We start from the raw sequence: 18,436 nt of genomic DNA, 5'->3' as shown, positions 1-18,436 counted from the left end.
GGGGGTTTGTCTTATATTGTTGAAGCAGCAGGAGTCTGCTTGGTAAAACTGACGGTGGTAGCAACAGTTAAGAGTCCTTATAGTTTTTAAACCTTTTGATAACACTTCTTAAAAGTAAACTTGGACAAAAGTTGGACACAGTTGAGTTTTCTTATCAAAGGAGAAGCTTAGTTGTAAGCTGTACCACTTGTTTGAATTTAATTTTAGTAATGTTTGTTTCTAGCTTTTGGAAATCAGCTACCACCGATGCATCAGCAGCAAAGGTAAGAGTTTTACACTACATCTTATATAGGATTTTTATTGAAACAAAGGAGTTTCAAGGAATTTTTCTGAAAAAATGGTATCAACACATGAAGTATTTATTCTGATTTTGTGTGATCTGTTGAAGTTCAGCTTTAGTAAGTCCCAAGTCAGACACTTAAAATGAACCTACATTGCTCTCCCTTTCTTTTTCCATGTCCTAGGCTGTGGATTGACCTTAATGAAAGGAAAATATATTGGCTTGTTTTTCTACTTCAGTATAGGTAGCATAGCTAGAAATTGGAAGCTGATCTGAAGAGAAAGGTGATGCCATCTTGTAAACAAAAAGCAAAGCTGAGTGACCTAAAACCAAATAAAGTAATTCAGACTATAAGTTCATTGTTTTCTCCAGTCATTTCTTACCTAAACAACTAGATCCAGGTATTATTGTGCTTTGGACAGTTCTGAGATACCAAAATTTGCAGCATCCTTTGATGGTATACAGATGAAACTTAAAATGCTACAGTAGCCTTTTGTGTTCTGCACATCCATTAATAGAGAGTTAAATTTATTATTTAACTGTATGCTCTTTGTTAATAAGCTTTATTAATTAACTTCACCATTGTACAACAGTTGTACCTTTTGTGTTATTTGTGTGTTGTCAGCTTATGTAGAACTGTGCTTGCATAATGACTTTTAAAGTTACTGGGAGGCAAGTAAGGCAGGGTGATGGTGAGGCAGTAGCTTGCTTTAGTTTCGTGGGAGGATATATGTAAATGTAATTCTGGTGTGGTCTCTGCATGGTCACAACTTTTGTTTAACATTGGCTGTAGGTCTGTGATGACTGAGGAGTACAAAGTTCCAGATGGGATGGTTGGATTCAGTAAGTAGTACAGGTGTGCTCTTGTAGTATAGTGGGGGATGTTAGCAGGTACTGTTAGTACAAATAACCTTTCTGTATGTTCTTTCCCCAAGTAATTGGCAGAGGTGGAGAGCAGATCTCACGCATACAGCAAGAGTCTGGCTGTAAAATACAGATTGCACCTGGTAAGTATTTGTGGGGGGGGGGCTTGACTTGTCTGTCTGGAGGGATAGGGGGGCTGGTGGGTAGGAAGTCTAGAAGATTGCTCATTGTTTCTCATTGCCTGAACGTTCATTTAAGATACAAGTTAAATTTTTTTTTGTGCTAATCATGACAGCATTGGGCTAAAGAAATGCAAAATGGGATACAATGATTATTCTTCATTAAATATGAAAATCCTGTAGTTTGTGTATTATGGTAAATTTCATAATCTCTTTCTGATTTAACACTGCTGATAAGTTGGTTTTATTTTATGATTACAGATAGTGGAGGCCTGCCTGAAAGATCATGTATGCTAACTGGGACACCAGAGTCTGTTCAGTAAGTATTTTTAACTGATGTCAGGACTGTAATAATGATTTTACTCTCATGGCAGCTGATCTGACACGTGGTGAATATATACTTGCTTTTGTCCACTATTTGGTAGTGGTTACAAGTACAAATGTCCTTACTTTGCATGCTGAATCAAGCAGCGGCTTTTCTTCTGAATTAAACTTTGACGAGTGTAACTATGTTCAGGGACCTTGAGGAGGTAACTTCATTAAATATGATTGGTGAAGGACCATCTTGTAAATTCCAATATTGGGATGGTTTTATTATTTTGCAGTTGGTTTTTTAAGTTATTTTTGCAGATTGATTGAGATTGCTTCATATTTCTTAGTGATAATAACCATAATTATTTTGCAGGAACTATTCAAATTTTAAAAATTGCCAAGCAGCATAGGTGTGGGCAATAGATATTTGCAGGGATACGTATTTATGAATGTGTATTTTCTTTCACAGGTCAGCAAAAAGATTGCTTGATCAGATAGTTGAAAAGGGAAGACCTGCACCTGGATTTCATCATGGTGATGGACCTGGAAATGCAGTCCAAGAAATTATGATTCCAGCAAGTAAAGCAGGATTAGTTATTGGGAAAGGTGGCGAGACAATTAAACAATTACAGGTATATACGTATCATCTTTTAAATATGATGGTACTGAATGTGGATTTGAGTGAGTATTAACCTCCCTTTTGTCAAATAGGAGCGAGCAGGTGTCAAAATGGTCATGATTCAAGATGGGCCACAGAACACTGGTGCAGACAAGCCCCTTAGGATAACTGGAGACCCTTATAAAGTTCAGGTAAGAAATGCCTCACAATTGAGAGTATTTTAAAATTTTGTTTGGATGCTGCAGTACCTGAACAAACTTTTGTTCTTCTTTTAGCAAGCCAAGGAAATGGTGCTGGAGTTAATTCGTGATCAAGGTGGCTTTAGAGAGGTGCGCAACGAATATGGGTCAAGAATAGGAGGAAATGAAGGGATAGACGTAAGCATGGTTGAAAAACTTGTTCACTGTATTTTGAGATGTTACCTTTAAAATGTTAAGTTGGGTAATACCACTGAAAGCTTTTAACCAGATTTCAAACATTGGTTGTGGCATGTAAGTATTACTTGATCATTGCTGAATTTATGATAGTGAATGATGTGCAGCATTCACGTTACATTGCCAGCAGTTATGAACAATTTCAAATATCTGGAGTTTTTTATCAAATTAGCAAGTAAATTTTATGGTCAAGTATATAATGTTACAACAGCATTGAAAATGGACTTTGGCCTTTACAGATCTTATTTAAGGCCAGCTGTTAATGCAAGTCACAAGCCTAGTAACTTCATCAGGGAGAGGCTTAAAAGCTTCATCTGCTAGAATCTGCATTTTAGATAGGCTGTAAATTCTTTCCTTCTTTCCTTCTTTCCTAGAAGAGTAAAATCCATTGGGATTGCTACCGCTATGAGAACTTCTAAAGCATAGGATCGCTTTCTTTTTAATGTCGTAGTCTAGTATGTGCTAGGCTTGTGACTTGATAATAAGAAATATATCCTTGAAAAAGCCTGAAGTGGCATTGGTTTTGCCCTCGTTTACAACTCTAGCCTTTTCATTATGAGGATTTTTTTTAGTAATATCTGTGTCATCAACATCTTGTTGGGTTTTTTTTTTCCTTAGGTTCCAATACCACGATTTGCTGTAGGTATTGTAATTGGAAGAAATGGAGAGATGATTAAAAAGATCCAGAATGATGCTGGTGTTAGGATCCAGTTCAAGCCAGGTTTGTAACCCATTCATAAGTTTTTGTGACTTAAATGTGAATTTACTGAATTGCATATACTGGAATAGTTCGTTTTTATTCCAGATGATGGAACAACTCCAGATAGAATAGCCCAGATCACAGGGCCTCCTGACAGATGTCAGCATGCTGCAGAAATTATTACAGATCTCCTTCGCAGTGTTCAGGTTGGGTAACATTGTTCAGTGTTTAAAATCTCCTGCCCACCTTTTGGAAAGACCCAGAGTTTTCAAAAAGTGCGTGTAACTAGAGAAAATAATTTAATTGTGCCATTTGAATCTGCTTAAAAGTTTGGTCTTGAATATGAATGTTTACTTTTACAGTTACAGTTTTGCAAGTGACCATACTGATTCAAAGTCATGGCATTTCTTGATGTGTCTGGTTTTAGAGCTGCTGCTTCTGTTTTGTGTTAATAGCTAATAAGCTCTTACTTTTGGTTGTAATCAGTGTTTGAAAGCTTGCTGTTAGATGAGCCCCATTGCTGCATTTACAGAAGGCAGACAAAAATTACATCATTGTATGTGTGAAGTTTTTGCTTGCTTCTATATTCTTTCCTCCTTCATCTTTCTTATGCAGAATTGTACAGAACATTTTTTAGAAGTTGATTTAGGCCTTCCATAAAAGGTACTGCTACCAAAATTGTCTTGAATAGTGAATCAGTTTTTCCTTATCAATGATGTAATGTAACTTGTTTGCATTATTTGTTTGCAGTAATTTTATAGAATGTGCTCATTTGTGCTGCTTCTTTTTAGGCTGGTAACCCTGGTGGACCAGGACCTGGTGGTCGAGGAAGGGGTAGGGGCCAAGGCAACTGGAACATGGGGCCTCCTGGTGGATTACAGGAGTTCAATTTTATTGTCCCTACTGGCAAAACTGGATTAATCATTGGAAAAGGTAATATATCTTATATATGTACATCTGTATGTTACTTTAAAAACCTCTCAGCTTCTCTGTTTGGACAAGTGCCATGCTAGAGAGATGTGTGATGAGCATGATGCTAATAATGCTGAGGTTGTATGTTCAATCCCCATATGGGCCTTTCACTTAAGAGTTGGACTCCATGATCCTTGTGTGTCCCTTCCAACTCAGAATATTTTGTGATTCTGTGATTTATTTAAAATTTTGATTGCTCAGTTTCTCTTGTTTTGAAGACTTTGTGTATACTAATGGTACATATAACTTCTATGGATCCTTTAAGAGAAGGAGCCAGTTACCTGGTCAGCCTCTGGGGCTTTTTTGTCATTTGGGCTTCCTTGCCCCTTTTATAGGGAGGTTGGATTTTAAGTTTGTGTTTAGTGATAACCATGTGTGCCAGTTGATACTAATGTCTAATATTAGATGTTTACAGAAATAAAAAAATACATACGAGATTGTAGGAATTCTTTGCTTCTGTTTCTGAGTAACATTTTTATAACCTTTTAAAAATTTTATTATACTTGTTTATTGCCATTAAAGCTCTATGCTACACTGGAGAGATTTTATTTGAATTGTTGGAATGTTCTTGAACAGCTCATAAGAATAGGTGCCTTTTCATGTTTTTGGCTTCCATGCAGTTGACTTTCTCTGATATGAATCGGTATTTTTTGCTTTGATGCACATCATAAAAACTCTGTATTGCATTGTAGGTGGTGAAACTATTAAAAGTATAAGCCAACAGTCTGGTGCTAGAATAGAACTTCAGAGAAATCCTCCACCTAATGCCGATCCAAACATGAAGATGTTTACTATCCGTGGAACACCCCAGCAAATAGATTATGCACGACAGCTTATAGAAGAAAAGATTGGAGTGAGTGGATAACTAACTGCTTCTTCCTTTACTATTAGAGCTAAACAGAGCAGAAAGCAAGTCTCCTTTGTGGAGATTTCTCTTTCCTTTCACTTCCCAGATTAATCAGGTAATAAATTGATAATAATGGTCATCTGGATTTAAAGTAATATAACAAAATCTTGAAATGGAAACAGTTCATCTTTTAAACATCTTACAGTGTGCTCTTGAAAATGCTAATTTTGCGTATCTGAAAAAATTCATAAGTTCAAAGATGTCAGTGATACTAAATTGTGTGTTTTGTTTTTCAATCCCAGTATGTTTGGGTAAAGTTCTTATCAAAGTTACACCTTCAGTTTCCCTGCATCTTTGTTTGCCTGTGTGTGCATGTCATCAAATTTAATAGAGGCTTTTTGTGCCTGATATTACAAGCAGGTTTAGTTAGTCAGATTTAGATGTATTGATTTATTTTAGAACTGATAGTCTTGTTAGAGTGTGGGGAGTTTAGTGCAACTTGTGGAAAAATCTGTGGGATTTTGATAAAATCCTTCACTTCTTCAAGAAGGAACTAAAATATATGCAGGTTTTTAGTTGCTATTACTGCCACAGCTGCATTTAACTACCTCTAAGCCTAATCAAACTTTAAATAAGCTATTTTCTCCAGGGAACTGTCTTTAAAACCAGTCAAACCTTCTAGACTTTCTTTGACTGTTCAGATAAATGCTTTTAAAATGCTGAAAAATTGTATTTTCATCTCTGTTTCCACCCTTGTTACAGGGTCCAGTGAATCCATTGGGTCCACCTGTTCCCCATGGTCCCCATGGTGTTGTTCCTGGCCCGCATGGACCTCCTGGGCCACCGGGTCCTGGTGCTCCCATGGGACCGTATAATCCAGCTCCTTATAACCCAGGCCCTCCTGGTCCTGCACCTCAGTAAGTATTACTTCAGCTGACTTTCTTCTGGGTGGAGTGACCCTGGGACTGTCTTCACTGTGTGTATGATCTTTTATAGTGGTCCTCCAGCTCCATATGCTCCGCAGGGATGGGGAAATGCTTATCCGCACTGGCAGCCACCAAACCCACCAGACCCAGGTAAGAAATGCACAGCTGTACGGCTGTGTTGTAATATTTCAAGTACATCCATTGTCCTTACAAGTATATGCATTGTACAGTTACTTGTGTTACGCTCCTAAAGATGAAAAGCTCCTCCTCTTCTGGCTTTTTTCACTGATTGTCAGTTTACTTTTGTTTTGCACTTTCCATATGTGGCTTGTGAAATGTTGAAATTTAATTGTTACAGTTGGAGTATGTTTCTTTACAAATGTTACTGATATTGCAACACTATGATACTTTTTGCAAGTCTTGGCTCACTGATTTTGTGCAATTCAGTTATCTTAAATCAATGGCTTTGCATAAAGTTCTGTAATAAGGATGTCTTTTCTCTAATAGTAAATCACTTTTGTATTTTATTTTACTGATTTTGCCTTTTTGCAGTTAATGCTGTGATATTTCTAGGTTTTGTGCTATTACAATTACTTTTATGAGTCTGATGCTCCAATGTATTTTGAGTCCCTTTTGAGGGCTAAAACCTTGGTGAATTGCTGTTAATACAGTAAAACTAGTAGTTAGGGTTGTGTATTTTAAATTTTTGCTTATCATAGGTTTCAGAAGAAAATACAAAACTATCTTTGTAGAATTTGTTTCTTTTATTTCTGTTTATCTTTGTCGAGATTGGGAGTTCTTACTTAATTACACCTTCCAAAGTTGTAGTATCCTGCTTTTCTTTAAGTTTACATCCTTTGGTTGGACTAGAGGATATGGGGAAATGGAACATCAGCCACAGAAGGCATGGTAAGGCTAGATGCTGAGTTTGTTGTACCTCATTTGTTTGAGGTGGAGTTTTCCTCACAATTTGAGCCAAAAGATATCAGTTAATATTTTTGTTATCAATGGTAGATATTTTATGATAGCCACTGTTCCTGACAAGGTTCTGTTAGTGGAGAAGGGGGCTCCGTGTATGTATCATGTTATCTCTTTGCAAAGAGCCCTTGCTGGTTTTAGTTCCCAAACTTCTGCACAAGGTAGTTCTGCATGTACTCAGTTCGGTGTTTAAAATGCCTCCTGACTTCCTTTAGAAGTAGAATGGCTCAAAGTGACTTAGTCTCAAAGCAAAAGTATTTAATGCAAAACCACTGCTAAAAAGTTACAGCCTGTTTCACCCCACCTTATTTACTCTTCTGAAGTTACTTACCTGCATAAATGCTGTGTAAGGAAAAATGGCAAATATGCCCTTGATGTCATCTTGATGGTTCCTTAACTGTTTTTGATAAATACTTCTCTTAAAAATCTAATGAAGTTCTCATATGTGCAGTTGAAGTTGGTGTTTCGACTAGCATTTCTTTGAATGATTTTTCTACAGTTTTCACTTAGTTACTCATTCCAGTGTAACAAATAGGTTATTTTAGTACTTTTTTCAGAGGTGCTTTCTCCAGAACTTTGCTTGCCCTTGTCTTGTGAAAGTGGAGCTAGTTACTACAGTCAAATTTCTTTGGAAATTTATTGAATCCAGCTGTGTTCTTCTGCTCTAGAGAAGTAGCTAAGGAGGAGGGGGAGGAATTGAGCAATGGCTTATTTGATATTTGCAGGTAACCTTAGAATATAGGAAGTGTTAATTTAAATCCACTGTTGTTGATGGAATTTAAACAGAAAGTAATGGGCTAACATTTTTTCCTTTGTGCATTTGAAGTGGTTACATCTGACTTTTGTCACAGGATTTCATTAAGCATTAATTTGTTGTTCTGAGTTTCTTCTTGAATGACATTTTCAGGAGAATTCTTCATCTTTCATTACTCACCTGTTACATGTTTAGGGAGGGTTGTATTTCCATTCCCATGTATAGTTACTCTCTACTTGTGTCCATGTCCTTTTGTGAAATTCTCTCCTCACTTGGCTGAGTTTCTTTGCCGATACTTTTATTCTTTAAGACTGCAAATACTGTTTGCAAATATGTGCTGGTTGTATAAGACATTTTACATTCTCTAATAGTAGATTTTCAGGTATTGTCAATTGCCAGTCTTTTAATGTAATTAATCTGTGATTCAACAAGAATAAGCCATTCCTAAAGGCTAAGTGTGAGAAACAGAGCAATAAAACCCTAGGAAGCAGCATCATTGGCCTACCTAGATGTAGATGAAAATAAGGAATCATGAGATAGATGCAGAAGATGCAACTGTTTCTATTATTTTTTATACTAAAAAGCTGTAAGTAAACAGTGATGCCTAATAGCCATGTATGTGGATTCAGGTTCTTGAAATGCTGTGTGTTTCTCTATTTTACTGTTACCTTAAAGTTTAACTGACAAGCATTGCAAATACGTAGTAAGTCTTGTATTCTTCTGTTTCAGAAATATGTATTTGGCATGCCTCCTCCACCGGTGCCAGTGTCATTAGCGTGAGGTTCTAACAAAAGTAAAACCACTGAAATCGTTTGGTGCTAGAAGGATTCATTGCTGCTGCCATTTTTTGATATGACTGTTTATTTAAACTTGAAAAATCTGTTTCTGTTTACCACGTGTAAGATTAATAAGTGGCATTGTAGTAGTAAAGGTTCTAAAGTTATTTTATCTTATCAGCTCTATGAAAGTACACTTTGTATAGCACATTAGTCTGAAACCTGATCAAAAGCTTATGCTAGAAAGAAAAAATACTTTAAAGATGTACATGGATATTTTGTTTAGATGAATTTTTTTCCTTGGAGGATAATAAGAATGCCTAGGACAGGATTGAGGACAGCATCCTGTTCATAGTAGTGCTGTTATAAATTATTATGTTCTGTTTTCATAGGTAAGCCAGGAACAGATCCCAATTCAGCAGCGTGGGCAGCTTATTATGCTCACTATTATCAGCAGCAAGCACAACCACCACCTGCAGCCCCTCCTGGTGGACCAGCTACAACCCAAACCAATGGACAAGGTAGATACTGAGTGAAATGGACAGATTTCTCATTGCTGGAGGTGTAAATACCCCGTTATTTTTTATTGTTGTCCTCCTGTGTCAGGTAAATTTATTTTAAGCAGCTGGTTTCTGTTGCTTGTAGCCTTCAATATTGCTTTTATTAATTTCAGCGGTAACAAGGGTAATGTATTTGTCTTGGAATGTACTCCAAAGAGAATTTTGCTGCAATGTGGGCTGACTTAATGACTACATAAAGCAGTCATAAATAAAAACATAATGAGCTAAGCTGTTGATTGTCATTTCCTTAAATGGTTGCATCACTTCCAGTGGGTTTAGGAGAATTACAGTTGTGGTGTTTAGTTGTATTATTTTAATTTTTGTGCCTGGCTGAGGCTTACCACTTGAATTTTGGTATTTGTATTGCTAGTGGTATGCACTTCCTGAATCTTGAAACCATGTCTTTTTTACTAGTAATTTCTAATTGTAGTCGCTTGTACCACAGAGGTTTATAGTGTCAGATTTGAGTCGTGTCATGTGGGACTGTTACTGAAAATTTCAGTCGATAATTTATATTATGTGTGAAACAAACCCCAGTAATTTTAGTTTGACTATTTTTAATGTAATTCAGGAGATCAGCCAAATCCAGCACCAGCAGGGCAGGTTGACTATACCAAGGCCTGGGAGGAGTACTACAAAAAAATGGGTAAGTGTGCAGGGGTTTTTCTGTTGTTTTTTCTGTTCCACGTTCACTGTGGAATGTTGTAGGAAATTTGTTTATTTTGCTGGATGGGAATGAGGGCTTTTAGCCCAAAAAAATTGAATGCACAGTCATGTGTCTTCTGAACCAAATACTTCTGAGAAACAGACTTTAAATTTAGTGCTGTTTTTAGGCATTTCATGTTATTCAGGTTAGTAATCAGCTTCACAAAAATGCTTCAAACTTAATGTCTTTGATCATTGAGAAACAGCAATTTTTAAATGTTTCAATCTGACTATTTTAAAGTATATTTCCTAAGTTTTGAAGTTCACTTTGATCTGCTTTATGAAGCTGTTGTTTTTTTATGTTTAGTAATTGTTTCCCAGTTCTCTTCAGATTACATATGATTTTTTTTTTCTTGTGCTTTGCTTTCTGTGTTTCCGGTTACTATACTAAAGCATCATGATTAGCTATTATTTATACTGTGCCTTCTTTAAAATAGTATTTGCTTTGCAGCACTTTAGAGCCGTGTTTGAACTGCAGATTATATGTTGTTTGTAGTTTTCTTTATAAAAATTAAATTAATGTGCTAGTTAACTTGATTATTCCATTATTTTGTGTGTAAGGAAAGATTATGTGGTTTTTATGCACTGGCAGAAAGTGACATTACCTTTTAAATTCTGGTCCTGTTCTGTCTGTGGTGTCCTGCCTTGGATACTGCAGGACATGGAGGACTGGACACTGAGCACCAGTAGCCTTAGGAATGCCAGTGCTTTCCCAGATGTCTCTGACTAGACATACAGCAGCATCTGGTTTGGGATGTGTCTTTGTTTGCAGGGGAGGGTTTGGTGGCTGTTCTGCCATCTTCCAACTGCATTCAGTTTTCTCATGGAATATTAAAAGCATTCAGATTTAAGATCAATAACATGCATAATTCCTCTTACCAGCCTTCTGCTGTATTGGTAATTATTTGCCAAGACTTAACTATCTTTATTTCTTATTTTGGCACAGTATAAGTGATCAATTCTATAGAAAATATATAATGAGTATTTAGTTCCACAGCTGTGTATCAGGCTAAGAAAAATTACACTTCCCAAACATGTGATTTCTAAGATGATAGGCCTTCCCATTTTTCTTCTTCCTGGTTCATTCAGCTGTTTATTTTCAATTTACTGTCTCTGTTAGTTTGGCTCACATTTTGAAATGCAGACTTTTGGGTGGCTTTCACTTTTTTTTAAAATAATGTTATTTGTTGGTAGGCACTTTGCCATCTTGCTAATTTGCTGTCTTGGAAAGCAAAGTCTAGGTTGCACTAGTCTTGCACTTGCACAGATCAAATAATAGCAAGTTATAAGGTGTCGGGATGGAGTTTATAGGAGCAATTCCAAAGAGGAGTCTGAGCCAAAAAACACATTGGGAGATAAAAAATAGTTGCTTGTAAAATGTGAACGATGCCAAGACAGTCAAATTAGAAGAAAAACACCAGGGCAGTTCTCATCTTAATTACTTTTTCTAGTTCAGATTGAGTTCTTTGCCTGAAGGAGAGTTCTCGATGGCTGGACCTACATAACTTACCTGTAAATCATCAAAACTTTTTGCTTCAGAGTCTTGGTGTGGTACATACTATTTATCTTTAAAGCCACTTAAAAAAGAGGAATTCAGCTGGAGTTGACATAATGCTATAATGGGGCTTGTTTTCCCCACCTCTTTAACAGTAGAAGGTCAGTAGAAGACCTGATGGACAGGAAGGCTGTCCACCAGCAAGTTTTTGTGGTCTCCAGGCTTTCCAGTACCATTTGTGCTTCCTATAGTACTGTTATCTTCTTACCCCATTAACTTGTGCCAAAGGATGGGAATTGCAAGTCACTTGCTCTTTGAGGACTCGGGTTTTTCACAGCACAGATGATTTCACCAAACATTGTTAGAGAGGGCTGAGCTGCAATTCAGACTTGCTGAGCCTGGTCAGTTCTATTTTTGCTGCTGAAAAAAACTGTTTTGATAATACTTGTGGGAAGCTGAACAAGTTGCCGGTAATACTGCAGTTGGTGTTGTGGATTTTCTTGTAGTTAGTTAAGTATGAGAGATCTGAAAATGCTAAAACACTCCATAATATGCCCATCCAAACAATAACACTGTTTTCAAAGTGGCTTCCTGCTGGTGGGATGTGACTCTGCTAATCATAGAGAACACTTCACTGTATTTTTCACTGTGACTTGAATATTAACCTGTTTCCTGAGTCATAAATAGAGTGGCAAAGTCCATCTCCATTTTCAGACCCTTGTTTCAGGGGCTACTGCTTTGAGTAGCAAGTACTCAAAAAAAGTTTCTCCTGGATAACAGTTCCCTTTAAACATGGAGTCATGATCATTAGTAAATTATCTATATGTCACTATCAGAATTTTTAACTTTATCATTTAAAGTCATTCCCATAAATTGTGGGCTTGACATACATTTAAAGGATTCAATAATAAAATAGGAGTGTTTTTAAAAGATTCTTCAGCATTGTAGTGGAAAGAATAAACAACAGTTTACTTTTACTAGAATCACCCTTGATAATGTTGAACTGTAAAATCTGCTGGTGTTTTCCTTTCTCAGCCCTCCTTAAAGGGGAGGTGTTCTGTGTTTCTCATGTTTCCTTTGTATGGAGTTGATCAGGATTACCCATAAGTGGATATTAACGAGCAGGTGCAGCTTCTACATTGAAGGGAAGCTTGGAGTAAACTGCTAAATTCCATGTGTAGGTTCAGAACTACTCACAGTGAGTAGTTTTAGAAGATTAAAAGATAACACCTGTGTAGGAGTAGTGTGAATAGCTAGGATTCTTCATGTGAATTTTCTTTGTGTAAGTATTTAAAGAAAAACAACCAAACAAAGCTAGCCTTCAGTCTGATACTGAAGAAGACACTTCATTAGAATTTCTGATACTCATGTTCCTCAGAAAGTTGCTCAGTGGTCTTGTATTCAAATAAAAAGTGAAGTGGTTTTAGGTAGAACAGAAAACTTCCCGCCCTTATCATGTGCAAGCTGCCCCTTTCTGTTCATTACAGAATAGACAGTTTGGGTGCACATGGAATTGTACAGGGTGCAGTCTTGCATTTTGCTTATGTTTATTTCCTGTGGGGTGACATGATGTGGTGATTTGTTTCTATTGGGTTTGGGATTTTTTTTTTTCCTAGTATCTTAGAAAAAACTTGCAGAGGTAGTAGTTTTTTGGTAGTATCCTAATTCTGACTAGAACTTTTGATTTGAAAAATAACCCATCAAGAATGTAAATCGAAAGTTTCATAGGACAGTAATAAAAGTTCTGGTCTGGAAGTTCAGGAAGGAAATGAAGCACTACATATAAAACCCTTCTGTCTGGGTGCCTGCAAGTGTGCGTGGACAGATATTTAGAGTATAGAGAGTGCTGCTTTGCTTGGAGTTTGGTAACATTGTGTACTGTGACTATTCTGTAACTGCAAAAACATCTCTCAGAAATCGTAAAGATTAGTGGTACTAAGAGGGGGGTGTATTTGGTGTTTCTGAAGTTGGAGGAAAATGGAAATAAAGATGTCTGTGACAGATCTCCTGTGGAGGAACAGCACAACTAAAAGGTTGGCTGTAATTTTCTTGTATTGTTTTGCTTGTGTTTTTTTAGTATGCTGAAGAGTCCCTGTATATCAGCCTGTCACTGGGATTTTAGTCTGTCAGTTGATTCTGAGCTGTCTTTAAAAATGTATTTGTACATGCTGTTATTTCTAGAGGATTGGAACTTCATCAAAGCGTGGAAGCACATTTCAGGACTGTATTCTGTAGTGAAGTAAATGTTTATAAAAAATACTGCACTTTTTGAAAGATGTAACCTGCAATAACTTTGTAATTGAAGGAAGGATTCCAGAAGTGGGGAAGTGCATGAATTGGCATCTGCTAAGCTAGTGAATGCAGTCTGTAAAATAAGATAAAATTAGTCTAGGTGGATTACAAAAAGTTTTGCCTCTTGATGTGTATTTAAATGCTACTCTTGTTTAGGTCAGTAGGCTTTAATCATGATACATGATTATGAATCAAGAGGCTGAAAAAACTGTCCTTACGGTTCCTTAATTTTGATTTACATGGGAGTCATTACATTAAAGTAATAGAATGTGTGTTGAGGCTGAAAAAAGCAGCCACAAGTTTATTCAAAGCCTTGGAGGAATATTGCTAGGTGATATTTGTTAGGTGCTGAGATCTTGAAATTTTCTCATTTCTATTGCAACAACAAAGCTGTGTAATTCCAATTACTTGCAGGTCAAGCTGTTCCTGCCCCTGCTGGGGCTCCTCCGGGCGGGCAGCCAGATTACAGCGCAGCGTGGGCTGAGTACTACAGGCAGCAGGCAGCGTACTACGCTCAGACAAGTCCACAGGGAATGCCACAGCATCCTCCAGCACCACAGGTACAGTCCTAAAGTGGTTTTTGGCTGGCTTCTGTCTCAGTGGTTGTAGATATTTTTTTGCATGTCTCCTGCTTTGTTCCTTTGGGGTATGCATCTTTTTTTCTAGCAAAATAGCTATCAAAATAATGAGTAGATGACTTCGTTTACCTGATAACTTGAGTTCTGTATCTATCCATATGTTTGGTGATTGTTTTTTTTAATTAAAAAAAGAAGAAAAACTTTCTCCTCCCAGGGTTTTGAAAACCATGCAAGAAGCCACCACCATTTACATTAACCAATTTTTCTTTCTTAAAGGCTTCACTCCTGAGTTAGCTCGATTTAAAGGATTTTCTTTAACTTTTTGTGTATCTCTTATGTATCTCTTCTGCACAGGGCCAATAATAAGAAGTGGACAATACAGTATTTGCTTCATTGTGTGGGGGAAAAAACCTTTGTTAAATGTATGGATGCAGACGCCTTGATGAAGATCTTAAATTTGGTTAAAAAAAAATAGTGTTTTTGAAAATGTACAAAATATCTATCACTACTGATAGGAGGTAATATTTCTGTGTAGAAATGAAAAAATGGTTTGTTTTTAGTATTAGTGTAGATGTACACATTCCAGCAAATGTATTTGCAATTATGTGGTCAATGCTTTGTGATATAAATGTACTTTTTCAATGTATACTTTATCACTTTTAAAATGCCTGTTTTGTGCTTTACAATAAATAATATGAAACCTCCTGTGTCGGTAAGTTGGATATGTGGGTATATGCAGTATTGATTATAGGATTGATTTGCAACGCTGAATCAAGGTACCGCTACACAAATGAGTTGGGTTTTTTTTTCCCCCCATAAACCTTGTTGAGTTTAAAAACTTGTCATTAGCATGTTTTTCCCCTCTTGCAGAATAGCTGTAGATGGAGGATCTCTTTCATTCATTGTATTTTGCTGCCTAGCACCAGTAATCTTGATACCTTAATTTTTTTTCTACTTGATTAAAACTGCATGTGTTTAAGAAGATGATCTTTTGGCATACTTCCATTGCATTAACAGTGAAATTTCCTTTTATACATGACCACTGTTTCAGACCTGTGCAGCTGCTATAACAGATAACTTTTGTTTTCAATTGAATACTTCAAAACTGTTCCTGCATAACTATTCTACGGATTTTTTCAGACTAGTTATAAAACTTACTTTAAGTGTAACGTGCTTAAGCCTTCAGTTTAAAGTAGTCCACTTCAAAATTCAGTGTAGAAAAGTCAATGTGGTGATGCATAGTAGTTACAAAAGTTGCGTCTGTCCTTAAAACGCTGTTTTGTTTGAGTGATGGGAGTGGTTGAGAGCTTCCTGCAGAGCAGATAACTTCTCTTTTTGTAAATATTCAAGTATTTGAATCAACTGATTATTTTTTTATATATACTTGAAACTTCTTATTGCTCTAATGCTCATACTAAAAAGCTGATTCTCTTGAAATCCTGTGTTTGCTCGTTGCATATTTATTGGCTCTTTGCATATATTAGACTACATGCACTACAGTCTGTCTTGCCATTGTCTGTTGAAGTGCAGGTTTGATCCAGCCAGTATAGAACTAGCTCTATAGGGGTGAGGAGGACTGTGCTGTGTATCATCCTTGATTGTTCCTTCAAGGAGCATTGCACTGTAAGTACATCAGAATGACAAATTGATGAACTGCAACAGTATCTTTTTGTCAATGTTCCACATAATGCAAATGCTGTATTTGTGTGATATTATGTTGGAATACAGTGCTGGTATCTTAGGAAATCATAATTGCTTCTTAATTCAGAAACATAGGTTTGCTTATATATATACATACACATAATCTGAGTTTTGTGGGTAAGTATTTCTGAAACTTTTAGCAATAGCTAAAGAAAATCATGTTTCTGTTTATCTAAGAGTTTCTTTCATTAGTACTCATGTGAGACAGCTGTCATTCAGTGTTTTAAAGTATGCATATCATAACATTGAAGTCTTTGGAACCACTTGTTAGACAGAGTTGTCTTTGTCTCCAGATGGATCTTTGTGGATATGTAGTGATGTAGGTATGTTTTAATAATTCTATAACTGTTGATTGCTTTAATTTTTGGAACACCATGTTGTTGCTTTGAGAATAAATTTTTTAGGGTGGCTGCACAGAGAAGTAAAAGTTCAGGCTTGAAAACTGAAGTAGTTTTTTCAGGTAATCAGCAATGTATGCATTGTGCTGTAGAAATAGAAGGAATTATTTTTATCCTTTAAAGCTAGGAATTTGCTAGTAGCTTGAAGAAGGCTAGGACAGTGTTTGCTATCTTTAGTGTAGGGTATTAAGTTTAATAGTTCAGGTATTTTGCATGGTATTTTGTAGATAACCTTACAGAATGGTGCATTTATTATGTACTAAAGTGAGCAAAATTAAATTCACTGGATTCGTTTATCATTCGCAAAATGGAGGCTGTTGATTTTGATTCATTTAAGGTATAAAATCTTTATTAATTGCAAACAGTGCAATTATTTATACTTCACAGTGCCTTCCCAGACCTTCCACCTTAGGTTCTGCTGCAAAAAAGCAACAGGTAAGCACAACCTAAGGAAGTATATAAATTAATATATTTCAGTACATTAATGTTGTCCCTGTGAGATCTTTGTGGTTGTGTATTGAAAAGCAATCTGCTGCTTCCCCAAATGCATTGTTACTCACGGTTCCATTTGAGTGGAAAATCTTAAGTTTTTAAACAACTGTTTATATTTCTAGGTCAATATGTATTTTTTTCTTTTTTCTTTCTTTTTTTTTAGAAAAGATTATTAGTTTGCAGTAATTGAACTTGATCAGAATAAGTAATTTTTGTTATTTTACCCAAATAGATAATTGTTGCAATTAAAGAATCAAAACCTTTAAAATGTGCAGGAATTGCTTTTGTTAGAAATGTCAACAGCCTTCACAAATGTTTTTTTTATAATAGGGTACTATTCCCACTTAATCTGTAAGACCTAAATGTAAAGAATGACTTCTTGTTGTTATCACTGAACTTGATAACTTGTCTTACAGTTATAGTGTGTTAGTGGAGTTTGCTTATTCATACTTGACATGGTAGGAAAAGAGATTTTGGAGTTTGAGATGAGTATGTTTTAACTGAAAAAGCATGAGCACCAGTTAACAGTATAGCAAATAATATTTTATCGCTATAGCAGTCAGTTTATGCTGTTTCTTGATATTTTTAACTGAATTGCTGAATATTTTGATAGTATAAAATGTTAAATGTCTTACAGATGGTCTGGTACAGGTTTTTATTCTGAGCTTTTGTTGTTGGTTTTTTAGCTTAACATAAAGCAGCATCTGTTTGGTTTTTTTTGTTCGTTATTCTGGTTCTAAAATGTGCTGCTCCTCTTTCAAAAGTCCTGCTTATCTGTACATCAAAGGAAAATATTCAAAAATACTGCCTTCATTTTCACACACAGTGCTGAAGATGCTGCAAGCACCAAATCATAGCTCATAGAATCAGGTCCTGAGATAGTTACTACCAGTAAAGAGGAATCCTTTGAGTGTATGCCATTGGTGAGCCGATGAGCATGGACCATAGAAGGGCTCCATGTAGAAGGTAAAATTGGCAAAAGCATAACAGATTTGAAATGTATCCCATACATAATGATATAGGGTATAATTTTTGTTTTGATCACTTTTCATTCTTTAAAGTATTCTTTGTTTGACCATTAATGTTCCATAATCTGTTAAAGTTTTTTAAACTGTGATTTAATAATATAAACCATATATTTTACTTTATATTCTTCTAAACAGTCAAGCTGATTTTTGAACTGAATTAATAGTTGTGCTTCAGTTTCTCAAGCCACTTAGTATTTCATCTGTAGCTTTACATGTAACTTCATTTTTGACGTGAGAAGAGGGTAGGTGTGTACCATTTGGATTTTGATACTGTGGATTTAGTGTGGGGGTGAGTCATTCGTTCACTTCCTTTTTACATGGTACTTTTTCCTTCAACTGTTACTCCTGAAATATCTTGAACAGTCTTTCAGTTGCTAATTTAGCCTGTGGGAGGAGATAGAGAAGAAAAAGCCAGTGTATTGGGATGTTGCTAGTGTGTGGAAGGTGAGATGTTCTTCTGTGTAGCATTTGAGGTGTATTGGCTTCCAGCTTTCTCACTGCAGGGCTTACTGGCATGCTGGTTTGTGCAGAGCATAGTGTTCCTTT

The 18,436-nt window shown here is 36.2% G+C and overlaps 1 protein-coding gene across 3 annotated transcripts in view; it reads left to right on the top strand.

Moving 5' to 3' along the window:
• The window catches only part of FUBP1 (far upstream element binding protein 1), a 33,448-nt gene that overhangs the window by 3,352 nt on the left and 11,660 nt on the right, over window positions 1-18,436 (top strand). The window contains exons 4-20 of one of the 3 annotated variants that reach the window (XM_050977551.1): window positions 224-263; window positions 1,074-1,123; window positions 1,216-1,287; window positions 1,585-1,642; window positions 2,105-2,267; window positions 2,347-2,445; window positions 2,530-2,631; window positions 3,307-3,409; window positions 3,494-3,594; window positions 4,180-4,321; window positions 5,053-5,213; window positions 5,970-6,124; window positions 6,204-6,283; window positions 9,034-9,162; window positions 9,773-9,847; window positions 14,108-14,253; window positions 14,626-14,975. In XM_050977551.1, coding sequence (XP_050833508.1) covers window positions 224-263; window positions 1,074-1,123; window positions 1,216-1,287; window positions 1,585-1,642; window positions 2,105-2,267; window positions 2,347-2,445; window positions 2,530-2,631; window positions 3,307-3,409; window positions 3,494-3,594; window positions 4,180-4,321; window positions 5,053-5,213; window positions 5,970-6,124; window positions 6,204-6,283; window positions 9,034-9,162; window positions 9,773-9,847; window positions 14,108-14,253; window positions 14,626-14,634 — 1,685 coding nt within the window. In that variant the 3' untranslated portion in view covers window positions 14,635-14,975. Of the gene's footprint in view, window positions 1-223; window positions 264-1,073; window positions 1,124-1,215; window positions 1,288-1,584; window positions 1,643-2,104; window positions 2,268-2,346; window positions 2,446-2,529; window positions 2,632-3,306; window positions 3,410-3,493; window positions 3,595-4,179; window positions 4,322-5,052; window positions 5,214-5,969; window positions 6,125-6,203; window positions 6,284-9,033; window positions 9,163-9,772; window positions 9,848-14,107; window positions 14,254-14,625; window positions 14,976-18,436 lie in introns of those variants that run through there. The other 2 variants (XM_030226422.2, XM_018912325.3) reach the window with 2 other exon arrangements.

The sequence above is a fragment of the Serinus canaria genome, chromosome 8, assembly GCF_022539315.1.
Source record: "Serinus canaria isolate serCan28SL12 chromosome 8, serCan2020, whole genome shotgun sequence".
Taxonomy (NCBI): Eukaryota; Metazoa; Chordata; class Aves; order Passeriformes; family Fringillidae; genus Serinus; species Serinus canaria.
The sequence above is the reverse complement of the archived record's forward strand: the minus strand, read 5'-3'. Positions and strand labels throughout refer to the sequence as shown.